Consider the following 25,046-nt stretch of genomic DNA (forward strand, 5'->3'; position numbering starts at 1 on the left):
AAATGCTGCATTGATTACAAGGGCAGTCACTCCCGCCTCACCTCTGTAGTTCAGCTCTTTTGTCCATGTTTGAACCAAGGCTATAATGAGGTCAGGAGCTGAGTGGTCCTGGCGGAATCCAAACTGAGCGTCAGTGAGCAGGTTATTGCTAATCAAGTGTCTCTTGATAGTACTGGTGATGACCCCTTCCAACAGTTTACTCATGATCACGAGTAGACTGATGGAGCGCTAATTGGCCGGGTTGGATTTGTCCTGCTTTTTGTGTACAGGACATACCCGGGCAATTTTCCACATTGCCGAGTAGATGCCAGTGTTGTACCTTGGCTAGGGACGCACAAGTCTTCAGTAGTTTTGCTGGAATATTGTCAGGGCCCATAGCCTTTGCAGTATCCAAAGCCTTCAGCTGTTCCTTTATGTCACATAGAGTGAATTGAATTGGCAATAATAGATACTAAACTATTTAGCCAAATGTAGCTCAAAGGATTCAATTTACAGGCAGCAGGACTCAAAGTTGCATATTAAATTTTCATCGAAAGCATTGGGCTGCAGACAATGAAAGATAGTTGAACATTCTGGTCATTGTTCACACTTATTGCTATTGCAACAATTCTTATTTATTCAGACTCATCAAGAATCATTGGCACGTTGAGTTGATGGATTTTGACTTGAGTGGAGCTTTGTGATTGAACTAAAAGCCAACACTGGAGTCAGGCTGACAGATGGAAAGACACAGATTGCAAAGTGTGGAAAATTCTTTCTGGGCTGTAGATTGTGGGATTTATTTTCTTCATGTCAATTAAAATCATTTACTGTTATCAGGAAGCAGAGCTCGTTTATTATTTGTATTATTATGCGAAGAGAAGTATACAACGAAGCAAGTGAATTCAATTAGAACTGTTGCTTTGAATCGTCATGCACTGAGAATTAAAGCGATTTAATGTTACCAAGTGTCTACCTAGTCAGCTGTTGGAAGGATTAAAGAGTACAGAACATGAATATCTAGTTCAAGTCACAGGGGAATACAGTTGCACTTTCAGATCATGCTATCGTCCAGGCAGATATAGGGAATTCTGATTCAACTCCGGCAGAAGAGAGATGGTCAGACTACTTATACAGCAAGGTGTCTGCAACAGATCCACATTTGTAGGAGGAAAATTATACAGACTACGGTGAGATTTTTTCCTTGACAGGATCCATTTTAGGATTGAGAGAACATGCACAAACTTAACTTCAACTATTCAGCATCTCAACGCAGGAAAACCCTATAGGATTGAAAGACAAAATAGAATCCAAACACTTTGAAGCAAATTACAAACAAATGTAATTATTGCTGAAGAAGAGTGCATGGGGCAGGTTAACTGCAGTACAGTCTTTGTTCACAATGTATTTAAAGGGGCAGAAAGAGCACTTGTACTGTTAACAGACGCAAACATGATGCACTTAAAAGGTCTTTTGAGCTGTGAAACTTAATTTCTCAAGGGACCTCTAAACATGAATATTCTTCAAATTGGGGGAATATCCAGGATGTTAATCAATCCTTACTTTGCCTTTTTTCAAACATAGCTTCCTCTCCTGGAGATAAGCTTCACCTTTTTTCACAACTCTAGGGCCTGAATCTTCGGCTTGGTGAGCGGGGGTGGGGGCAGGACCTGCTTGCTGAGGCGTAAAATGACACGCGGTGACATTGGGAGGGCATCCCGACGTCACTGCGCGTCATTTAGATTTTCAGTTCTGCAGGCACGCAGCCAAGTCAGCTGCATGCCTGCCGAACTGTCGAGGGTCTATGAAGGCCATCCAAATATCAATTAAACTAATAAACTAAGCTGCCTGTCCAACCTTAAGGTTGGCGGGCAGGTGAAGAGCCCAGGCAGCCTTCGCATTTTTCATGGAACTTCATTCATGGGCGAGATGAGGTTTCATGAAGTGTTTATAAATTGAATAAAATTTTTTTATAAAAATTCATTGACACTGTCACATGAGACGACATTTCTTAAAATTTTTTTCTTTTCTTTATTAAAATTTTGGGAACTTAAACTAATTTCCGAGGCAGCTCTGTGCCCTGGAGATTTCTGCGCTCTTTCGGGCATGCAGGTCCCGACTCAGGGAACACCCCCCTGCCCGCACAGGGAGCCCACCAATAATTGGCCCATCCATGTAAAATGGTGGCGCAGACCCCGATCAGGGTCGCCGATTGGGCCTGCGCTCGTCCTGCACAACACCCCCAATGGGGAAAAATTCTCCTATAGGAGTCATTGTGTCCCATGGAATATTAATATGAAGTAAACAGGTATTGGTGGAGTTAGTCAAAGCTGGCTGTGAAAGTTTAATCAGAAATAAAATATTGGTAGAGAGATATGCAATGATCAACTACAGATGGACAACGACAACAACAGCAACAGCTTATTTTTATATAGTGCCTTTAACAAAATAAAATGTTCCAAAACCTTTCTCAGGAATGTTATGAAGGAAAATTGGACAAACCAGCCACACAAGGCAACATTAGGGCAGATGACCAAAAGCTTTTTTTTCAAAAAAAGGAAAGCAAAGTAGAGGAGGAGAGGTTTAGGAAAGGAATTCCAGAGCCTAAGGACTAGGCAGCTGAAGGCATTGCCACCTATGGTGGAGCAATTAAAACCAGGGATGCCCAAGAGACCAGTAGTAAATTAGCACAATACCTGAGGGTTGGGGGGCACTGGGGGAGATAGGGAGGAGAAGGGCCATGAAGGGACTTGAAAACAAGATGAGAATTTTAAAAATTGAGTCACTTCTTGGAAGAGAGAGAATGTAGCAAGTATACGGGTGATGGGTGAATGGGACTTGATGTGAGTAAGGACATGGGCAGAGTTTTGGATGACCTTGAGTTATGGAGCGCTGAATATGGGAGACCAACTGGGAGTGCATTAGCCTTGTCAAGTCTAAAGGTATCAAAAGGTATGGAAGAGGGTATCAGCAGCAGATGAACTGAGGCAGTAGAGGAGTTGGGAAATGTCACAGAAAAGGAAATAAGCAGTCAATAATAAGCAGAAATGTGCTCAGAAGCTCATCTCAGGGTCAAATATGACACAAAGGTTGTGCACAATCTTGTTGAGCCCCAGACAGTCCCCAAGGAGATGGATGGAGTCAGTAAATAGGGAAGAGAGCTTATAGCAGGGACCAAAGCCAATGGCTTCAGTCTTCCTAATGTTCAGTTGGAAGAAATTTCCTTGTCATCAAAAATAAAAATGGATATCTGATAAGTAGTCTGACAAATTACAGACAGTGGAGGAATTCTGAGAGGTGTTGGAGAGGTAGAGCTGGGTGTCATCGACATACATGCAAAAACTAATGCTGTGTTTTCTATGATGTCACTGAGGGGCAATATGTAGATAAGAAATAAAAGAGTGGGTCAGGGATGGATCCTTGGGGGACATAAGATTTGAAGGTGTGCGAGCGGGAAAAGAAGCCATTGCAAGTGATACACTGACTATGATCAGATAGCGAAGAATCAAACCAGGTGAGAGCAGCCCCACTCACATGTACTACATTGGAGGAGCATGGTGTGGTCAACCATGTCAAAGGTTGCTAACAGAGAGGATGGAAAGGGATAGTTTACCTTTGCCACAGTCACAAATGTTACAAATTTGTAACCTTGATAAGAGCCATTTCAGTACTCTGGCAGGGGCAGAAATCCGACTGGAGGGATTCAAATATGGAGTTCTGGGAAAGATGGGTATGTACTTTGGAGGCAATGACACATTCAAGGACTGGGAGGAAAAGGTAGGTTGGAAGAGGGGCAGTACTTTGCAAGGATAGTGGGGCCAGGGTTGTTTTTTGAGAAGTAAGGTGATGACGGCAGATTTAAGGGAGAGTGGGGCAACATCGGAAGAGAGAGAACTGTTACTGAAATCAGCTAACATGGGGACCAGGAGGTGTTGGGTGATCTGCAGTTTAACGGGAAAAGGATCAAGGGAGGAGGTGTACTTGTGAACAAGGTGAGCTCAGAGAGGGCACAAGGGGAAATGGGAGAGAAAGTAGAGAAAGAAAGGGAGTTTTGGAGGAAGTTTGACCTGGTGGGCTAGTGGAAGGGAGGGATGCAGCAGAGACAGCTGATCAAATTGTTTCAATCTTAGTGACTTAAAAAGTTAATGAGCTCCTTGAACTTACGGTTGGAGATGAGTGTGGAGAAGACAAGGGAAAAAGGAGTTTAAGAAGATGGTAGAGGAAAGAGACTGGGGGTCATCTTTGCATTGCAGGATGATCATGGAATAGAGGGCAGTTTTAGCAAATGAGAGCAAGATCCAATTGATAGTGCTTTATGTGGTCCAGCCAGATCTATCAGTTAATAGCAATTATCTATGTCCGTTCATATCTACATCTATTGGACTAAGGCATCAAAAGGTGGAGGTGAGGCACAGTTGAGCAAATCAGTAGCTGAACAAAGCACTAGACTAGTGAAGTTCAGTAAATTAGATCGACATAAATTAAGGAGGATTAATTATCGAAGAAAATCATTACAAATACAAAATCCTGTTACAGTTCAACTGACTAGTGATTGGAATACCAGCGGTAGATCCAAAAAAGGCACTGTCTATGCATATCTTAGGTGATATCATTGTCAATAATGGTCATCAACAACATACAGTTGGTACTACAACAGCTTCAAGATGATGACCTGCATGTTAACCTTAAAAAGAGTTTTCTGAATAACTTTCCACTCTTCAGTTTGAATGGAGGACAAAGAAAGGCTTCTAAATAAATAAATTTAGGCAGACAGATAGCCTGGTACATTCATTCCTCATACTTGACTTTTTTTAAATTTTAGTTGTTCTCAAGATGTGGGCAACATTGGCAAAAGAGTATTTAGTGGCTGGTCCTGGTTGCTGAAGTGGTGATGAGTCTATTTAACAACAGCAGTCCTTACTGTGATGCACTCTTACAGATGGTGTTAGGTAGGGAATTCTAGTTTTCTGACCCAGCAATGATAAATGAATGGCTATCTACACCCAAGTTAGGATCATGTGTAGCTTGGAGTCAATAGTTATTGCTCTTGTCCTTTTCAGAGGTGGAAGTTATAGGGACAAGGATTGCTTCCAATGCAAGTTTGGCAAGCTGTTGCAATAGTGCAATGATGGTATAGATTAAAGCCACATTTCTTGCTAAATTTAGTAGTTGTGTTATCACTAAAATTGTGTATGCCATAACTTAGAATAAACTTTGCTCACTCCCTCAAGCATCAAAAATGCTTACATTTTCAAGTTCAGCATGACCTCCTTAATTGTTTTTAAAGCCATAATTTTGTTTAATTGTTTAAGTGCAGCCAGTCATTGATACCTGCTGGCATTTTGCAAACAGTGTCATCTAGAATTAGGCACAACATGAAACGTAACATTTATCTATTTATGCTGCAGAATTAATTGATGGTTAAATGTTGTCAAGGAAACTTATCACAAAACTCTTCTCGGTCATTACCAATTTAACCATATGGGTGCATCAAAATTATGGTATTCTCTTTATAAAATGAAAAAGTCAGAACACAAGATGTTGACAATGTGCAAATCAAAAGCAAGAACAGCAGCTAGGAGAAAATCCAATGAATTTGGAAGATGTATGAAATCAGCAAAATCTATTAAAAGAAACAGAATCAGAGCCAATTAAATTGCTCCAAATATTGTTTAGAAAATCCTTCAGCTGCCATTTTGCCTTCCTCAGATAATTGAGAACTTGTGTTATAAACTTTATTTCCACTTATAATAAAGAGATAGACTTTTAAGATTACCTAATAAACTGCATTATCTGTGTTTGAAACGTCTCTAACATGTTCCATTAGAAACCTCGAAAGGCATGAGGTAAGGGGTCAGGGAGATTCCCCCAGTGATCAATCTGTCAGCTCAAAGAAAGCCCAACAATCGAGTATTATGTGGTGATGTGTAAGCAGCCTGTGGAGAAGTCTCCGAGCATGCACTTCAGGATGACTCTCTTCTGACTAAAATGCACAATTATATTTTGTGGTGACTGACAGAAAGTGGTTATTCAGAGAGCATACCAGAACTTGCTGTTTATATGCTTCATGCCTCTGTCACTCATGTATAAATCAACATTTATAGTGACAACAATACCCAAGGAAACTATTTCGAGCAGCAGAGCTTTTGGGTATTTTTAAGAACATTAAAATAAGGTCAAGCATGAACTCTTCAACTTTCTCAAAGGCAAAGAAATAATATGGGTTTTTATATTCAAGGGGTTATAAAAGTTTATAATGCTTTCAAAAATGATTACAACCCTCTGCATTTCTTTTATTTGCATTCATCAAACTTAAAACCAACTGAAATGTAAATTTTGTGTTGTTAATCCAGCTTGGAGGCAGATTAAAAAATTCTTGATTTAAACACTAAACAACATGTTTTAGTAGCACAGTGTTGTTGTGCAATTATTTGGTGAAGAGAAAGATGCAAATTAATTTAAAGTTTTCATAGGTTTTATATATTTCATAGCACCTGCAAGGTAAACATATATGATTTGAAAAGTGAAGTGGCTTTCCCATGTTATTTGCAGAGATTTTACTTACTGTAGTTGCACTATGTCAAAGGGACTAATTTATTTCTCTATATAAAAGGGAATCGAGAACACATTTACTTTCCAGGAACCAATGTGGAGCTGAAACAGGTTAATCCTGAAGCAGTGAATGATTTGGCCAGAGCACAGCAAGGCCCAATAATGCTAGGTCGGCCCATGAATAATCAAGCCAACTGTGCAACAAATATGTTCAAGTTTGTGCCTCTAATACTTGAGGAAGCCATACGGCAGGATACAACCAGAGTGGGACAAAGCAAGGGAGCAGTTGAGTAGATCAACAGATTTAGTTTCATCATTGTAAATGAAGAGCTAAAGAGACAGTTGGAAGGTTGAAAGTACAATTGTAAGTGATGGGGGGAGCAGTTCTAAAGATTTTTTTCCAGGGTCAGAGGCAGATGGAAGAGGTATTGGAAGTGGGTGGGGGGAGGGGTGGTGGGTTTAAATTTAGGACTTGGGAGGTAAAAGTGGACTGTATGAAAAGAACCCCACGGCCATTGCATTACTACAGCTATTGGAGGTTAGTTTGGTGAAAGGGTAAAACCAGGTGATAAATGGATGCCAAGCTAATAGGAAGAGACTGTTTGAAAGTCTGGTTTCAGCATGCAACTTTGGTCCTAATAGCTGTTTACCATAATTTGAACTTGACTGGAGGTGCTAAATCAGACATCTGCAAGCTTAGCACTCAAACAGTGATTAGATGCAATTTTTGTGGAGCAGTGTGTGTGGGCTTCATGCATCCACTACCACTGAAGGTGTGGAGTGGGCTGGCTAACAATTTCAGATTTTAGGATTCATCAGAGACTAAGTGAGAGGGTGCACAGGTTCTCAGACATGGCACTAAAGTTCCAGGTGAAGGAGGATGGATGTCCTGTGCCTGCAGTGAGGAGGAAGGTGTCTACCTCACCTTCTTACAGCAGCTGATGTTGCTCTGCCAGACCCTATGTCCTCCTCCCATTCCTCCAACAAACCACAGAGAATATCTCGCAGGATGCACTCCCTTTCTTCTAGTGAATCCTAAAAAGGTGTTCAATAAAATGGAGTAACATAACACCCAGGTTTGTTTTCAGGTGAAGTCCTCAGCAATTTTTATAATAAATGTTCATAGAATGCTGGTGGTGAAGTCTTGACAAAGTCTCCTGCTGTGTTTCAAAAGTTCCTCTCAAACCTTCAGTAAATGAATAGTAAGTGATATACTTTTAAGAAGTGCTCAAAATACTCTGCATCAACTCATTTACTCCAGTTCAGTTGCTCGCTGTTAGAGGGAGTAACATCAAGTATCATCCACCAAAAAGCAATGAAGCCTCAAACTAATGCCAGCAATAGCAACTTAAGTGGCTATCAGCCTCTCAGTGGTCCTCTGGGTGGCTATTCCTAAAGCAAGCTCCAACTTTTTTTTTTAAACCAACATGGCATCTTGTGTTAAACACAGGGTGAGCAGACATTTCAGCTCAAGATCCCATCATGGTCATCTCAGAGGCTCTTCAGCATCTGAAGGTGCCTTTGAAAATGACCATATAGTCAACTAGAAAGGGAGTGTTTTACTCTTTGAACACTGTTACCCTTTACTTGGTATCTTTATAGTTATACAGAATATATGAGAAATTGCCGTTCTACTCAAACTGGGGGAGAATTCAAGAAGTTTATTTTTACAAGAGTTTAATGCAAGGTATTTCATTTGACCATAATTAAATTTCTACGATTGCTTGCAGATTGGGCTAGTTATTGGCAGGTTGCATATTTCCAGTTAATGCTGTTTGAGACGACCCTGGAGGTGCATTTGAATCTTAGTTTTAGTGTCACTTCTTGCACTGCTCTCCACATCAGGTAGAGCTCCTTCAAAACAAAAACAGAATTACCTGGAAAAACTCAGCAGGTCTGGCAGCATCGGTGGAGAAGAAAAGAGTCGATGTTTCGGGTCCGCACGACCCTTCAACAGAACTGAAGTATAGTTAGGAGAGGGGTGAAATATGAGCTGGTTTAAGGTGGAGGGGAGAGAAGTTGAGGGTGGGGTGGTTGTAGGGACAAGCAAGCAGTGATAGGAGCAGATAATCAAAAGATGTCACAGACAAAAGGATCAAAGAGGTGTTGAAGGTGGTGATATTATCTAAGAAAAGTGCTAATTAAGAATGGATGACAGGACACTCAAGGTACAGCTCTAGTGGGGGTGGGGTGGAAAGACTGACAAGGTATTAGTTGTAGATTTAAAAATAATGGAAATAGGTGGGAAAAGGAAAATCTATATAAATTATTGAAAACAAAAAAAAACAAAAAGGAGGGGGAGGAAACGGGGTGGGGATGGGGGGAGGGGGAGTTTAAGATCTAAAATTGTTGAATTCAATATTCAGCCCGGAAGGCTGTAAAGCGCCTAGTCGGAAGATGAGGTGCTGTTCCTCCAGTTTGCATTGGGCTTCACTGGAACAATGCAGCAAGCCAAGGACAGACATGTGGGCAAGAGAGCAGCTCCTTCAAGCCTAACTCAGCAATTTGCCTTGGCTGCACCAAGAGTATTCCCTAATTCTATCATTCCCTCAATAGCCACCTGCGAGCATACTTAAAGAGATTACAGTTACATCAACATTCGAACAATCCAGTGCTGAAAAATTATGTTCGCCAGGAATGATGTTGAGCATAGGGCATTCAGTTTAGGAATTCCCTTACTAAACCTTTCTGCCTCTCCAGCTGTTCCTCCTCATTTAAGACGCTCCTTAAAACCTCTTTGACCAAGCTTTTGGTCACCTGTCCTAAGATCTCATGTGACTCAGTGACAAATGTTACAGTAATTTGCTTTATTAGTCAAGGGTGCTATATAAAGGAACTATATTAAAGGCAAGTTGTTGTTGATGACACCCAAACACAAGAGATTTATTTTCATTCCATCAGTTTGGGCTTACGTCGGACTCAGGTCCAGAGAGGAAAGAGCATTTGTTCCTCCACTGCACCACACCATCTCCTGAGCAGATTTTAATGAGGCTCACTTAGAAACAAACCTCATGAATCAGAGCCCCATAGATTATGCGTTTTATACGCAGTAGGGCAGAACCTGCAATGCCAAAGTCCACAGTGACCAAGAACCAGTGAAAATCTATCCAGAATTCAAATGAGAATAGCTCAACACCTGACCCCATAATTGCTGACTGATGAAGGAGGTTGTACTAAAAAGAAACTGGCAAGTGGGCACTCATTCCAGAACACAGCGTTGCAGCAAGACTGGAGGAAGGCGGAAGCAGAGTTGAAAGTACTGTAGCAATCCTATATACGTTAACTGCAGGTGCCCTTGCACCAAATGACTCATTTCAGTATCGAACTTCTGCTGGTCACCATGTGAACCAGTTCCCCATATTCACTGGCAGGTACGTGTTGGGAGATATGGTAGGCAACACGAAAGATGTGGGCAATATGCAGGAGAGTGGGTCGCACAAAAGTGATCATGGAGCATGAAAATTGAAACAATTTTAAGCCAAATAATATAAATAACTTGGATTAAGATTTGAGAGAAGAGGTTGTGTGTCTCGCCTGCAGTGGGAGTCTGTGTACAGTAAAACTGTCCTATTTGAACACATCTGCAACAGATGCCTCCATCTCGAATCTCCCCGGTTCAGAGATATTGAGCTGAAATGTATTAAATGTCTCCAATCCACACAACACAGGGGGAGCATTTCTGGATAGTTTGGCCCAGACTTCGTTCAGACCTTGTAGGGATAGAGTTTAGAATGAGGTTGGTGTGACCAGTGGTGTACAGTGAGAGAGCAACCCAGGCAAGAGAGAATGAGGAACCACAGAAACCTATCCTATTCAACATATATAATGTACATGCTACCTGTGAGTATAAGGATAAAGATCGTTGAGGGATAGCCAGAATGCAGACCATGGCACCTTGGAGCAGGATGCATAGATGGGGAGGAGGAGAGGAAGCCTAATGTGATAGCTATAGGGAAGTCAGTTATTAGGAGAACAGATGCCATTCTTTGTTAGGAGTATTGAGAGACCCAGATGTTTATTGCCTATATGGTGCCAGGATGAGAAACAAGGGGGTAGAAGTCATGCTTCAGCTATATATTGCCTAGGCTAGACCACATCTGGATACCACGAGCAGTTCTGAGCACCGCAATTTAGGAAGGGAATACTGTACTCTGAGGGAATACAGCATAGATTTACTAGAATGATACCTGAACGCCAAGAGTTAAGTTCTGAAGCTGTATTCCCTGGAATTTAGAAGGCTAAGGGGTGATTTGATTAAAGTTTGAGATATTAAGGGGAACTGATATGGTAGATTGATTGAAACTATTTCTGCTAGTTGGGGAGTCTAGGACTGGGAGTATATATAAAAATTAGAGCCAGACCTTTCAGGAGTGAAATTAGGAAATACTTCTTCACATAAAGGGTGGTAGAAATGTGGAACTGTCTTCCAGAAATGGCAAATTATGCTCCATCAATTGTTAATTTTAAAACTAATATTTATAGAATTTTGTTAACAAAGGGTATCTGGGGTAAAGTTGGGTGTATGGAATTAAGTCACAGATCAACCATAACCTTATCAAAAGGTGACTAAATGCCCTACTTCAGTTCTTATGTTCCTAATAGGCTTTTCTGGCTGTTGATCTCACTGACATTGCCATAAAGGCTCCTAATAAGTGTCAGGATTGGTAATAGCAAAACAAAATACAAAAGGTTTCATATTTTCTCCCAATAATCTTAAGGCAGTTGCAGACAGATTTACAGTTATATAGTGCCTTTCGGAACCTTGTGTCCCAAACTGCTTTACAGCCAATGAAGTATTTTTTTTAAAGCAAAATACTGCGGATGCTGGAAGTTTGAAATAAAAACAAAAAATGCTGTAAAAACTCAGGTCTGGCAGCATCTGTGGAGAGAAAAACAAAATCGGTATTTCGAGTCCGTAAGACTCTTCTTCAGAGCTAAAAGGAAGTAGAAATGTGATGGATTTTATACTGTTTAAGAGGTGGAGCAAGATAGAAGGAGGCTAAGGAGAGATTGACAAAAATGTCATGGACACAAGACAAAAGGGAATGATAATGGTAGTGGTAAAGATGAAAGAAGGTGCTCATAGTTGAATAAAGGTAAAAGCAGAATGCATTAATAACAGAACAAGAGTCGGTGCTCTGTGAAAGCACAACACAGACAGAATTTGACCCTTATCAGGGGTGGTTGGGAAGCCGACTGCTGCCTGCGATCAGGGCCAGACCGCGATTTCACACTGGCAGGCCAATTAAGGCCCGCCCAGTGTGAAAAGCGAGTGGCAGAACTCAGCGTTGCCTGTGCGGGCTGGGGAGGGGGGCAGCACAAACTTCACGCATGTACACAAGTGCACACTTGAAAATCTCCATAAGGCACAAAGCTGCCAGTGATGAACTGTTTTTAAAAAAAGATATTAAAAATGTTATAAAACATGTCCCCTCATGTGAATCTGTCACATAAGCAGCGACATGTTATAAATGAAATGTAAAACGTTTTATTTTATTTTTATTTGCTGTTGGAAACCTCATCCCGCCTGTGGCTGGGGTTTCCTAAAAAGTACAAAGGCCACTTGGTCTTTTCACCTGACTGCCAACCATAAGGTTTGACGGGCTGCGAAAAATTTAAGTTAATTATCTTTTTAAAGGCCTTAAAAGGCATTTTAATTGTCGGCAGGTGCGCTGCTGATTCCTGCGCACCTGCCGACTGAAATGTTACGCGACTGTGCGTTGACGTTGGGACGCTTGCCCGACGTCAATGCGCGTCATTTTACGCTCGAGTGGGTCGGGTGCACCCCCGCCCGTCAAGGTAAAAATTCTGCCCCATAGAAACCAATGACAGATGGCCCTGTGTGGGGATGGGGGTGGGGGGGCGGTGTTGGTGGTGGGTGGTGGGTGGCGGGGGGGGGGGGTTGGAGAAAAAAGATTTAAAAATAATGAAAATAAAAAATTAAATTAAAAATACAGGGAAAAGGTTGGATTAAAAAAAAATGGGGTAAAGATGGAGGAGAGAGTTCATGGTCTGAAGTTGTTGAATTCAATATTCAGTCCGGAAGGCTGTAAAGTGCCTAATTGGAAGATGAGGTGCTGTTCCTCCAGTTTGCGTTGGGCTTCACTAGAACATTGCACCAGGCTTAGGACGGACATGGGCATGAGACAAGGATGGTGTGTTGAAATGGCAAGCGACAGGAAAGTCTGGTCATGCTTGCAGACTGAGCAAATGTGTTCCGCAAAGCGGTCACCCAGTCTGCGTTCAGTCTTCCCAATGTAGAAGACACCGTATTAAATGAGGATTACTGTAGGTAACTGGATATGAGATAGCAATTGATGCAAATGGATATGACCACATCACAAATAAAGAACAAGGAGTTAATGAAAGTCTTAACTCACCACTGACTGTGTAGTTCTTGTGGACGTAGTACTGGCTGGAGTTATAGTGATGCTGCTGGTCATTTTGTTCGGTGAGTTTTTCGGGGGGCTGCAATTACGAGGACAGCGTAGAACAGTTCCCATTGTTACTTCTTTGTTCTCGCCAGTAACAGACAAAGGCCGAACAGTTATCAAAGAACTGGCTTCCTCAGTGTAGCTGCCCCCTGGCCTTTTAAACTGGCTGCCCAGGTGGATGTGAATTTTGTTATCTTCGGTCGTTATGATGTTTGCATTTGGACTATACTTTCGCGTCGGCGATGGCGCCGTTTGTTTCTCAGGAGTAACTTTGAAGACTGCCCGCCCCATAGCTAGATCCTGGGATTCTGGAGATACTGAACGGTCGGGGGCTGCCGATGTGGACACAGTCATAATATGAATGGGGGAGGCAGATCTATCCGGGGAGGCACATGTATCTAGGAAAGCAGCCTTGCCTCTCTCTGGAGGGGATTTTGCTCTGGAGAATGTGGTGATTGTAACAGGCGAGGCTGCACGTTCTGGGGACAAGGAATTTTTAGAGACTTTGCTCTTCGGGGATGCCACAACAGATGTAGGGAGGATAGTGATTCGAGGTTTCTGGTGGCCCAGGGTGGGAATGACAGTGGCATTGGAGAAGAAGTCTTCGGCAGATGGGCTGGTGATTTCGAGAGTGGCTGTGCTATTTCCATGGTCGGGAGTGACCCGAATATGTAGTGGCTGTCCCTGTTTCTGTGACAGTATCACCTCCCGAGCTCGGCTGGGATTACCATTCGCTTGGGCAGGTTTCTCGGGCCCATTGTGCTGTCCGTTTTCCTTCTTCTTCATCCATGGGATCCAGGATCTCCTGAGATTTAACTCATTTGCAGCTGGTGGATACCGCTCCAACACCGAAGGTCGCTCCAGGGGCTTCTTAAGCCCCCCTTGCCGGAGGTTGCTCATCAGATGGTTTTCTTCTTGTACGGATTTCCGTATAAATACAGCGGGATTGTCTTCCTCTCCCATGCCATTGGTTGGGCCGTCGGTCTGTATAGCAGTGGATGTCACTGGGATATCCATCATTCTTCTACCATTCATGCATGGCCTGAGTGCCCGACTGTACCGTTTAGACAGCTCCAGCTCCTTCGCCAAGCTCACAAGCTCTTGGTCCATGTCTTTGTTTTTGCTCTCTTCTTGTTGGAATTTTTTCCGGAGAACTGAATAATCAGCCTGCAGCTGGGAAAGCTGGTCTTCCTTGTTCATCAGTTCATGAATTTTCTCCTTCAGTGCCTGGACCTCTGCGACCAGCTCTCGAGTTTTAGCCTCTTCAACTTGCAACCGATTCAGAGCTTCAGCCTCCTGGCTCAGGCTTTCACTTTTCTCCATTGCCTTGCCTTTGGTCATCTGGTTTTTGATTTCTTCCAGCTGTTGGCTCAGGAGGTTTGCCTTGTCTTGTTCGTTCTTGAACTTGCGCTCAAGCTGGTCATACTCATCCTCAGTCTTCATCAGGTCACCTTCAACCACCTCCAACTGCTTCAGTCGAGACTTCAATTGCTCTATTTCCAGCGTGAGCTCTTTAATTTTGTTATCGTCCAGCCGAGCATCTCCTGAAAGTTTTTCCAGTTCTTTCTTGGCTTTATTTCGAAGTGCATCACTTTCCACCTCTTCTACACGGTCAAGCCTCTTCTTCAACAAGCCAACTCTAAAGTTCAAATCATTTGACTTTAGCTGTTCGTCTTTGAGTTTCACCTTCAGTTCATCCCTTTCATTCAGAAGGGTGGATACTTTCTCCTCCATCTCCGATTTCAATTTCAGAAGCTTCTTGCTCTCTTCTATCAGTTTCTCTGTTACCTGTGTTGTTTTACTTTGTTCCTGCTTCAGCTTGTTATTAAGGTCATTAACTTTTTGCTCTTCCTGATTTAACTTGTCTGCCACACCTCTCCTCTCATCCACCAACATCACGGTAAAAGACTTCAACTTGGTCAAGTCATCTTTCAAGATGAATTCACTTTTCCCCAGTCTAGCTTCTGACGATTCGAGTTCTTTCACTCGGCCTTTCACCAATTCTAACTCATTGATCAAGTCTTTGGTCAGGTTCTTCTCTTTATCCAAACTAACATGCAGTTGGGAACATTCTGATTTGCTTTTATTAAAAGCACCTTCCAGTTTTTCTAGATCAACCATTCTTTTCTGCAGTTTTTCCACTTCCAGTTTCAAGTTCCTACTCTGGAGTTCTTCCTCTTTCAATCTTTTCTTCAAATCTTTGCCCTGATCTTCTGCCTTAGTTATCTCCTCATCCTTACCCTCCATCTCCAGTATCCGCTTCCGCAGGTTTTCCACCTCAGCCATGAGGCCGGAATTGCCACACTCCCCATGGCTAATTTTAACCCGCAATTCCTGAAGCTCCTCCTCAGCTTTCTGTAGACTTTTGTTGGCTTCCTCCAGCTCTTCAAGTCGGCGGTTCAGACCGGACAGCTTTTGCCGTAACTGGCGGTTCTGAGATTCTTGGGTGGCTAGTTTGGCCGTCATTTCATCATGCTCTTGCAAAGACTTGGTAGACTTGTGCCCAAGTTCTGCCTCAAGCTGGATTACTTTCTGAGCCTCCTCCCTTGCCCTCTCGTCAAGGTTTCGGAATCTCTCTTCCTCCTCCTGGAGTTTCTGCACAAGCTCCTGCACCTTCTGTAATTGCTGGCCAAGCTGTTCAATGTGAATCTGTCGTTCGTCCACCAGCATCAGTGCAAATGATTTCAACTTTCCCAGCTCCTCTTGTACTTTGCCTAGTCGCTTGTTATTCTCCTTCTCCTTCCGAGCCTGGTAGGATTTTTCCTGTTCAAGTAGTTTCTTCAATCTAGGAAGAAGAAAAGTCATGTGAGAAAGGGATTACAAACTATCTGAAATTGAAGTTTATCATCTCTTGGGGCTCCTTGTAGCTTTAAGGACAGCTTTGGATAGCTACTGTAACTAGACTGATGAGCAATGCAACAAGTTTATTCAAAATGTGTCAATCCGAAGCTACTCTGGTTAATTTAAGCTTCATTGATAAATGTCTAATTGCTAAGTTAGAAGTGCAACTTAATCACAACAATCACATCAGTACATCATAACAATAAGCAAAGTAACCTCTGAGGATTTAAGGTGAAGCTACATGAATACATGAGAGAGAGTGAGGGGGAGAAAGGATTGGAAGGTTATGCTGATGATGTTAGATGAGGATGAGAGGAGATTGATGGAGAGCACAAACACCAGTTGTGCAGAATGGGCTGTTTCTGTGCTAGACATTTTACATACCCATTTGACCAAGCTTTCGGTCACCTATCCTTATAGGACTCAATGTCAAATAATCATCTGATTATATTCCTGTGAGGTGTCTTAAAACATTTTACTATGTTAAAGACATGATAGAAAGTGCAAGATTTTGGTGGAAGAGCAAGATGGTAATGCACTCTCCAGAGACCCCGAAGCCTATTTGAAAGAAATGTTTTTATTGACACCAGTACCTCGATCAATATAAACATCAACACCAGAAGTAGAGGCCAAGAAGTCCACCTATGCAAGCCAATGAAGTGAATTTTGCAATGATTGACCAGTGAACATCTTCCCCAGCTGTTTGAGAAAGTAGTGACCAATAACTGTTGCAAGTATGACCCAGAAATAACTCTGCATGTAGTTCAGCTCAGATCAAGCAATTGAATTACTGGTGCTACCTTCTTGCTCTCCAAGTCAAATTGCTGTATTATGGCATGCCTGAATCTGCTGTGTGGAATGAGAACAGGTATTAGAGCCAGGAAGCTTGCTGCCAGGTTAAATTAACTTGCAGATACAACCATTGCCATGATTGAGTCCTCCCTGTGCATAAGAACTGATGATCATCAGCCAGTGCCATTCAAACTCCTGTTTTTTAGGATGCTGGACAATGCAGTGCCTTAACAAAACAAAAACAGAATTACCTGGAAAAACTCAGCAAGTCTGGCAGCATCGGTGGAGAAGAAATCAGTCAACGTTTCGAGCCTCCATGGCCCTTCCTTGTTCATACAGTACTGTAGTGTAAAATGCCACATCGTACATATTCTATAAACATTTTTCTCAGTAAATTTTGCTAATTTCTAATCAAGTTGACGTTTGTAAATCCACAAATACCAGAGAAAAATCAAAGGAGCCTGGGAAGTGTATGACTTTTAATAAGATATATGTTGTTCCAAGGTGTCTATATTGATGGACTACATACTGGGGACTAGGGATCATGGTGCAGGTTCTTGTTCCATTCCACCACTGGGTTGTTTGACTTCACCTTATGGAGATTCCTGTTTTCTAAATACTGATCACAAGTGATCTGAAACCCATTTTATTTTGTGAATGTTCTGCTCTTCAAGATGAAGAATGTTGTGGGTTGGGATCATTAATTAGTGATCATCAGCGTGGACTTTGTTTTGCCTTCATTATCCAGTGACACTGGGACATGTAATTGCTATATTGCCTCTGTAGTACAAACAAGCATTTGGACCTGGTTTAAATGGCTCAGTACACTTCCATACGGGACCATTGATTTATTTTCAATTCAGAGTAAAATGAAAACTGAAGCACCAATTTCCAATTGTCAGGTCCTTGCTCTGTTGCTGCCTTTTATGTTCTAACAGATGATGTGTTCAGCAGATTTCCTTTACAAGTTTCCTCACCAGCATGGAGGATCAGCACCTTCCTGCAGTGTGGTGCAAGGAAGGTTATGGTATGCCAGCAATCTTGATCCATTGCCATGCACCAGTGCTATTTGTCATTAAGTGTTTAAGTCAGGACTCCTTATAACTGGCTTTTGCAATAACTTGTGCCAACCACCATTAGGCTGACTTCATAATGAATTGGCCTACATATCTTGTTTGTTATATATGTGAACTATATCTCACACTTGGCTCCAAAATGTACCCTGTAACTATTGAGATACATTTCAATTCACAATATTGGGCATTCCCAGCAAGTTGTCTTGTGCATGTTCTGTTGCAATAACAAAGTTGCCACAAAGAAAGAGATTCAGTGCTCAGAACGGCTCATTGCAGATCAGTCATTTGTCCTCAACTTCCTCCAAAATACTTATTCCACACCTCGGCGCTTTCTGAAAGTGGTTATTGTGTTTACCCATTTCTCTTGCTTTATAGCAGTCTTTGCATCTAGACCTGTAAGACTGATCATCATAGAATGGAGTTTCCACTTTTGGCACAATGGGCATTGGGTGCACATTGCTTGAAATTGCACAGGTTTACTGAAGTGTAATTATGGTCAAGTTTCTACCTAAACTCATATTTGCATAAATCAAAGTTTCCATGAACCAGTGAAATCAAGCAGCATAATAGAATTATTGTTCATCTTTGTATTAAAAAGCATTCTTTGATAAATGGTAACTTGGTGCAGTTTTATTAATACAGTTGAAAATGTATTTATCATAAAAATAGCATTTACTAGCAAAACTTTACAAAAATAGCACCTGTAAGTAACCTGATTTTAACTTACTAAAAATTACTTTCAAAAAAGCTATACAGAACCATTTACTAGTTTCATTGGTGTACACGAGTCAGTTTCTCAGTAAACTTTAGAAATGTGCCAACTAGTGCATTTATGTCTATAAATATAGCTTAATTTGAAAAACTTCCTTGAATGGATGCAATCAGCAGAAACTCATCATATCATTAATTTGATCTGGGGGCATGGAAAACTTGGTGGCAGAGCCAGCTCACAGCACAATATTATTTCAACCAGTGTTTAAGACCTCACCATTACTTAAGATTCCATGATATTTTATGCATCTGTATATCATTATAAACCCAGCTCACTGGAATCATCCCCCATATCAAATTTACCGCCCATGTTGGCGGGAAAACACACAAGTGCAGAGCAGTTCTTGACAAATGTGATATGCAGAAGTTGGGACATCCATCAGGGCCTTGATCACATTGTGATGAGCACATCAAAAGGTGCAGATAATGCTGCAGCCCCACAGCTTTCGCACCATGAGGAACATGCATCACATGCTGGGTGGATTCTGATGGACATGGCTCTGCTGCGAAGCAGCTCCAGGAAGGTTGAAGGTCACCGTTGAGGGTCTACTTCAGGACAGTGCCTTGGCCATGGTCTGCCACAGATGATCGTAGAGGGGTAGGAGAGGATGGTCTAGGTTAGACTGGGAGAGCAAAGCGTACCTGGACGATGGAAGGGGTGGAGGGCAGGAGGATGTAATGGGGGCCAATGCAGCAACCGGGGAGGAAAGGTGAAATAGCAGGTAATAAGGAAGGCAAATGGAATTTTGGCATTTATTGCTAAAGGAAGAGAGTATAAAAATAGGGAAGCATTGTTGCAACTGTACAAGGCATTGGTGAGACCGCACCTGGAGTACTGTGCATAGTTTTGGTCCCCTTACTTGAAGAAGGATGTAGTTGCATTGGAGGCGGTTCAGAGGAGGTTCACTAGATTGATTCCAGAGATGTGGGGCTTGTCTTATGAGGAGATTGAGCAGGTTAGGCCTATACTTGCTAGAGTTTAGAAGGATGAGAGGAGATCTAATTGAGGTATACAAGATGCTAATGGGGATAGACAAAGTAGACGTGGAACGGATGTTTCCCCTTGTGGGGCATTCTAGAATGAGAGGCCATAGTTTTAGGCTAAGGGGTGGTAGATTTAAATCAGTGCTGAGGAGGAATTACTTTTCTCAAAGGGTCGTGAATCTGTGGAATTCACTACCTCAGAATGCAGTGGATACTTGGATGCTGAATAAATTTAAGGAGGAGATAGACAGATTTTTAATTAGTAATGGGTTGAAAGGTTATGGGGAGAGGGCAGGAAATTGGAGTTGAGGCCGAAATGAGATCAGCCATGAACGTATTGAATGGCAGGGCAGGCTCGAGGGACTGAATTGCCTACTCCTGCTCCTAGTTCTTATATTCTTATGAAAGGGGAAGAACTTTAGAGGGGGTGGGGGGAAGCAGGAGTAAGGGTGGAGTTATGTTCAGGTGAACGAGAGAGAGGACAGAGTGAGCCAGTAGGGTGGGCGGGTGACAGTTGCGGTAGAAGGGACAGCAAGGGTGGATGGTGGGGATTCTGAGGCAGTCACGGACCCTGGGGGTGGGAAGGAGGCGGTCGGGGAGGTCAATGTGGATGAGGGTGGGATTCACAGGAAGGTAGGGACCCTCTCCCTGTTGTGGAAAGGAAAAAAAAGAGCTCTGGCTGGTAGGTGAAGGTGGGGAGATGGGTGGTTATGCCCTGCGGGGGGTGGGCGGTGGTGGAGTGGTGGTGTCAGTGATGGGGGGTAAAAAAAGGACATAGATGACTGGGAGGAGGGGAAAGGACAGGGCAGCTAAAGACATACTTCACCAGTACCATCTTTCAAAAAATCAAAAAAAAGAGCCTTGTGTTGGGCTGGAACAGTTGCTACATGGGAACATGATCAGTGGATAGGTGGAGATGCAGGTCAGCTCAGATGGATAACTGAAAGAGAACCCCAGCAGGTAGCATTGAAAATGCTCAGAAGGTTCAAGATGTGTGTGATGGAAGTGGTGCAAGCACTCTGGGTTCTGAAAGGCCCTGCCCCTCCCACACACACTTCTCACTCCAGAATCACTCGTGGGCTGGTTGTGTGCAGCTGAACTGCTAGTCGGGAGGATGGTGCAGGGGGAGGACTCGCGAAGCCTGTAAATGAAGCTCAAAAGGCACCATAACACATTATCCGGTGAAAGTGAAAATATTCTCAGATTATCAAGAGACAAAACATGTTCACCCATGAAACCACTTGAGATCTGAAAGCCTGAACTTTTTCTAGGCCTACCACTTCTTCTAGATGCTGCCCTGACATCTGCAGCAGGGATGGAGACAGCCTGTGCAATGGTTGGCCCTGTGGCCTCTGATGACTTCGGCATGGGTCCTCTGGAGAGCCGAGGCCTTGGGGGCCCAGGCTTGCTTTGGTGGTCCTCCTGTGGGCCAACTGCTCCCAATGTAGTGACAGAGAACAAGGTTGAAGGACTCACAGGCAAACGTGACTCTGCAGGAGTGGAGAGCCTCAGATTCCCAAGTGGATGACTCAGGGGTGTCCAGCTGTCACTCCTCCTTCCTTCAGGTGCCGAGGGGCCTGGCCTGACTCCTCAAGGGGAAGGAGCACCTGGAGGGAGGTCAAGGCGCCCATTCTTCTCTCACATTGTCACTGCAGGAAATCACCCACAGCTACCGCGAAGTAGTGCAGGTCTGCACGCAGCTCCATGTTCTACTGGATCAGGGTCTCCATGGCATCTGCCATTCTTGCCACGGAGTCTTCCATACATGCATATGTGGGCATCACTTCAGAGAGCAGGCAGATGCACTGTGAGTCATGTGCCACTCTGTTGAGGGCTTCCAACAGCTCTGCATGATGTTCCCCCACCTTCTGCAGATTCTCCATGATGAGTTGGAAGGCCAAATCCGGAGGCTTGTTAATCGGACTCAGGCCTTACAGATGCCTCTTTCCCAGAAGTCCTCAAGAGTGCTGGGGTGCTTGGCTGAACTTGCCTCCTCCTGCTGTGGACATGTGTCCGTGCAATGACCACCAGATTGTGAACCCTAGCCTGCTCTAGATCTAGGTCCTATCAAGGCGTCTCTCGTGCGCTGGTGGAGGCTGTGGGCAAACACTGATGGGTCTTCCAGGCTGCTTATTTCCAGCTCTTCAATGGAGGTGCCCTCTTAGCTGGAGGTGAGGACCTGGGAGGAGCTGAGGGACTGGCTGGCTATGGGTGTTGGTCACTTGGCAGAACTCCCTGTGAACCAAAGTAGAGGTGATTAATGCATGGCAGCAGAGTCAAAAGCAGGAGAGCGAGCACTCGGTTGCTTAGAGAGGGATGATGTGGTGCAGGATCCTCACATGGGTGTTCGCCACCAACCTCATTGTCGGCACAGGCACTGTCCATATCCTCACCAGTCAGCGTGATGGCATGCTTCTCAAAGGTGAGCGAGGGGCCTAATGTGGGCTACTCCACCTCCCAGTCTGGGACCTCTCCCTATTGTGGGCCAGCCTCTTCTGCATGAAACCAGAAAGAGAGCGAGTGAGAGCAGGGTGCATGCCACCACATGGAATGTTTGTGTGGCAGCAGAGCCAGGGACGGGATGAGTATGCAAACTCCAGAGGATATGAGTCTGATGGCAATGTGAGTGTGAGACAGAGTTAGTGGTATTGTCCCTTGAGGTGAGCGATCCCTGTGGATGTGTGATGGGTTTGAGTGAGAGAGAGTTGAGAGTGCTGAGAAGAGTAACTTATCTTGGCAGAATGGATGAGACCATTCATCCTCTGTCTGCACTGGGTGGCTGTCCTCATTTGCAGGGCATTGGCGCTGACCACCACCTCCCATGCAGGATTGGTGACCTTGCTTTCCGGCCTTTGCCCAGAGCAGGGGTAGAGGATAACGCGACAGGCCTCCATGGCATTCAAAAGGCATTCCAGGGACGTGTCACTGAATCGGGAGCTGCAGTCTTCTTGTCTTTTGGGACCATGTCTTCTGTGCAGCAGTCCTGGGCTGGAAGCACAGAGGTGTACACGCAGCTGCACTTTAAATATGGTGTCCAGCATGAGGAAGCGGCGAAGTGGCATTGTGGTGGGCAAATTGGAGGCTGCTGCATGCCAATTTGATGCCTCTGCCACCGCTATCCTTTTGCCAGCCCAGCTGTTGTGCCAACCATCAACACGATCTCCTTATCCTTGCCACTACCAGACCGTCCAACTTCTCCTGCGGCTCTCCTCTGTGCTGCTGAATTAAACAAAGACAAAATCGCACCTCAGATCTAAAGATTGAGCAACCTTGCCTAGTGCATGCCACCTTTAAGCTGTCAGGAAACAGAAAGCATGAGTTTCCTGTGCACCAGACTTAAATCTTGAAGGTCGGACTGAATTTGGTAACATTTCCATTTAATGAGTATTCATGCTATACAAATGCCTGGTAAATAGGATCCCACCACCAGATGGCATGATGCCCACTGCACCACTGATACACTGCCAACTTTATTTCAAGAAGTCAACCAGACATTGGGAAACTAAAATTTCAAGCTCCTGCCTAATTAATGCCCCCCACCTCCCCCACCACGTTTCCCACTCCGGGGCACATTAAATTCTGCCCGTGAAGTGCTTTGACATATTTCAACACAGGGTGTTATAAAATGCAAATACTATTCAGTAAGCATGAAAGCATTCCTGAAATGTACATACTGCAGTGCATCTACATCAACCTGCTGACTGGATGAGAGACATATTACCCTGTACATTCACGTGCTCTCACAAAACTCTCAATAAAAATTCGGCTCTGCTGATTGAGTGTGTCACCACATCTATGAAAGAATTTGGCAGACTGTTTTATTTGTGCATGGAGAATTGTGCATTGCTGGTCAGTGACATTGCTCAAGTGTTTTGTGAAACAAACATCGGTATAGCAGCTGGAGTTTGTCGGCTTACAATTTTCTGCCCATTTAATCTTGAGCACAGAAGTGGAAACCCTGGAATCGGATCAAAAAAAAAGTGCAGCATGTGGACAATGCAGAATCATTATTACATCTATAACCCTGTACCTCCCCACAACACCCAACTACTTGCTAACGATTCCTCAGATTGTACACTTTGCAGAATTGAAGGATTCAGGCTGAAGACCGGTTCACAAGACACCCAAAAATTAACAAAAATAGCCTGGTTAGCAGTCCAGTAACTTGTGCTATCATTCTACGTGAGCAACATATCTGAGATTGTGGCACAGTGCTGTTGTCACCCTCCTACTTTTCTAACCAGAAATAAGATTTACTGAGGAAGGAAAGAAAGAGACAGCTACAGACCAAACTGTTTCAATAGTTCCGAACAATTTTGGGCAGAATAATGGGATTAGACTGACTACAAACTTCAATTGCTATAATTACCATAATAATTTAATCATCGGTTAACCATGGCACTTGTCAAACGAAATGTAAGCCTCTGAAGCCATGTGAAGAGCCATGAACCCGAGCCCCGAATAACGAGGAGGTGCTAGAAAAAAAAGGTTTCAGTTATGGGAAGAGCTGGAAGGAAAGTGACCTCTGAAACAAAATGAATGATAAAGAACAATCCTAAGTATTATTTCAAGTTAAACCATGATTCCAGGAGAAAGGATTATAACTAGACTAGTAAACCCAAGTTGGGAACATCTTCAGGGCATTTATTTACTTACACAGTGATTAGTGCCTGAAATAAACTTTTGGGTGAGACAGTGGAGACAAGGGCCTGGATTCTCTCAGAGTTGGGTTGACTCAAGAGCCCTTGAAAAAAAATGGCAGATGGGTCCCGATTCCCGACTCCATTCCTGGGCTGTCTAATTTCCAGGAGTGCCTTTAAAGGCTGGTTCCTGTCAGAAGCCCACATCCAGCATTCCTGAACTGACCTGTTCCGTTGTAGGGATAGGCACGTTCTACTCCTCTGCAATTTCCATCGAGTCGGGAAGGTTTTTAAGAGTCATGGTTCACAGCCTCCCCAGTTGTGAACCCTTGTCTGCATAAGGGGACCTTTTGAAATGCAAGTTCACCCCCTCAGGCCTCCCCATGCCAAGCCCTGGCACATCCATGGTCATTGATCCAATGAATCAATGAATACCGTAGTGTTTAGCGGAACGCGAAAAAGAAAAGCTTAGGAAAAAATATAATTCATCGATAATTTTCTTTTATGCTTCAACAAAAGATCTGGACCCAGCTAATTAAAGTGACAATCATCCAGGCCCTTTGAAGTTTGAAAAACCACAAACCAAAAAACTCTTGAAACCACTTAACCTGTGTCAATAAACATTTAATGGACAGCTCAGGTTCTCCAATCTCTGCGGTCAATTTCACAATGTTAGACCATAAGACGTAGGAGCAGAAGTAGGTCATTCGACCCAACGAGCCTGCTCCACCATTCATTAAGTTTATGGCTGATTTGATAATCCTCAATTCTACTTTCCTGCCTTTCCCCCATAACCCTTGATTCCCTTACTGATTAAAAATCTCTCAGCCTTCAATATACAGAACGACCCAGGGTGAGGCGATGGTGTAGTGGCATTGTTGCTGGACTAGTAATCCAGAGGCCCAGGCTAATGCTCTGGGGACCTGGGTTTGACTCCTGCCACGGCAAATCTGGAATTAAAAGTCTAATGATGACCA

At 43.5% G+C, this 25,046-nt stretch overlaps 1 protein-coding gene across 3 annotated transcripts in view; it reads right to left on the reverse strand.

The window, feature by feature from the left end:
- LOC144689579 (filamin-A-interacting protein 1-like) overlaps window positions 1-25,046 on the reverse strand; it is a 448,849-nt gene that overhangs the window by 32,789 nt on the left and 391,014 nt on the right. For all 3 annotated transcript variants that reach the window (XM_078556768.1, XM_078556769.1, XM_078556767.1), the window contains exon 7: window positions 12,912-15,750. In XM_078556768.1, the coding sequence (XP_078412894.1) occupies window positions 12,912-15,750 (2,839 nt within the window). The remainder of the gene's footprint in view (window positions 1-12,911; window positions 15,751-25,046) is intronic.

Source organism: Cetorhinus maximus, chromosome 14 (genome assembly GCF_964194155.1).
Source record: "Cetorhinus maximus chromosome 14, sCetMax3.hap1.1, whole genome shotgun sequence".
Lineage (NCBI taxonomy): Eukaryota > Metazoa > Chordata > Chondrichthyes > Lamniformes > Cetorhinidae > Cetorhinus > Cetorhinus maximus.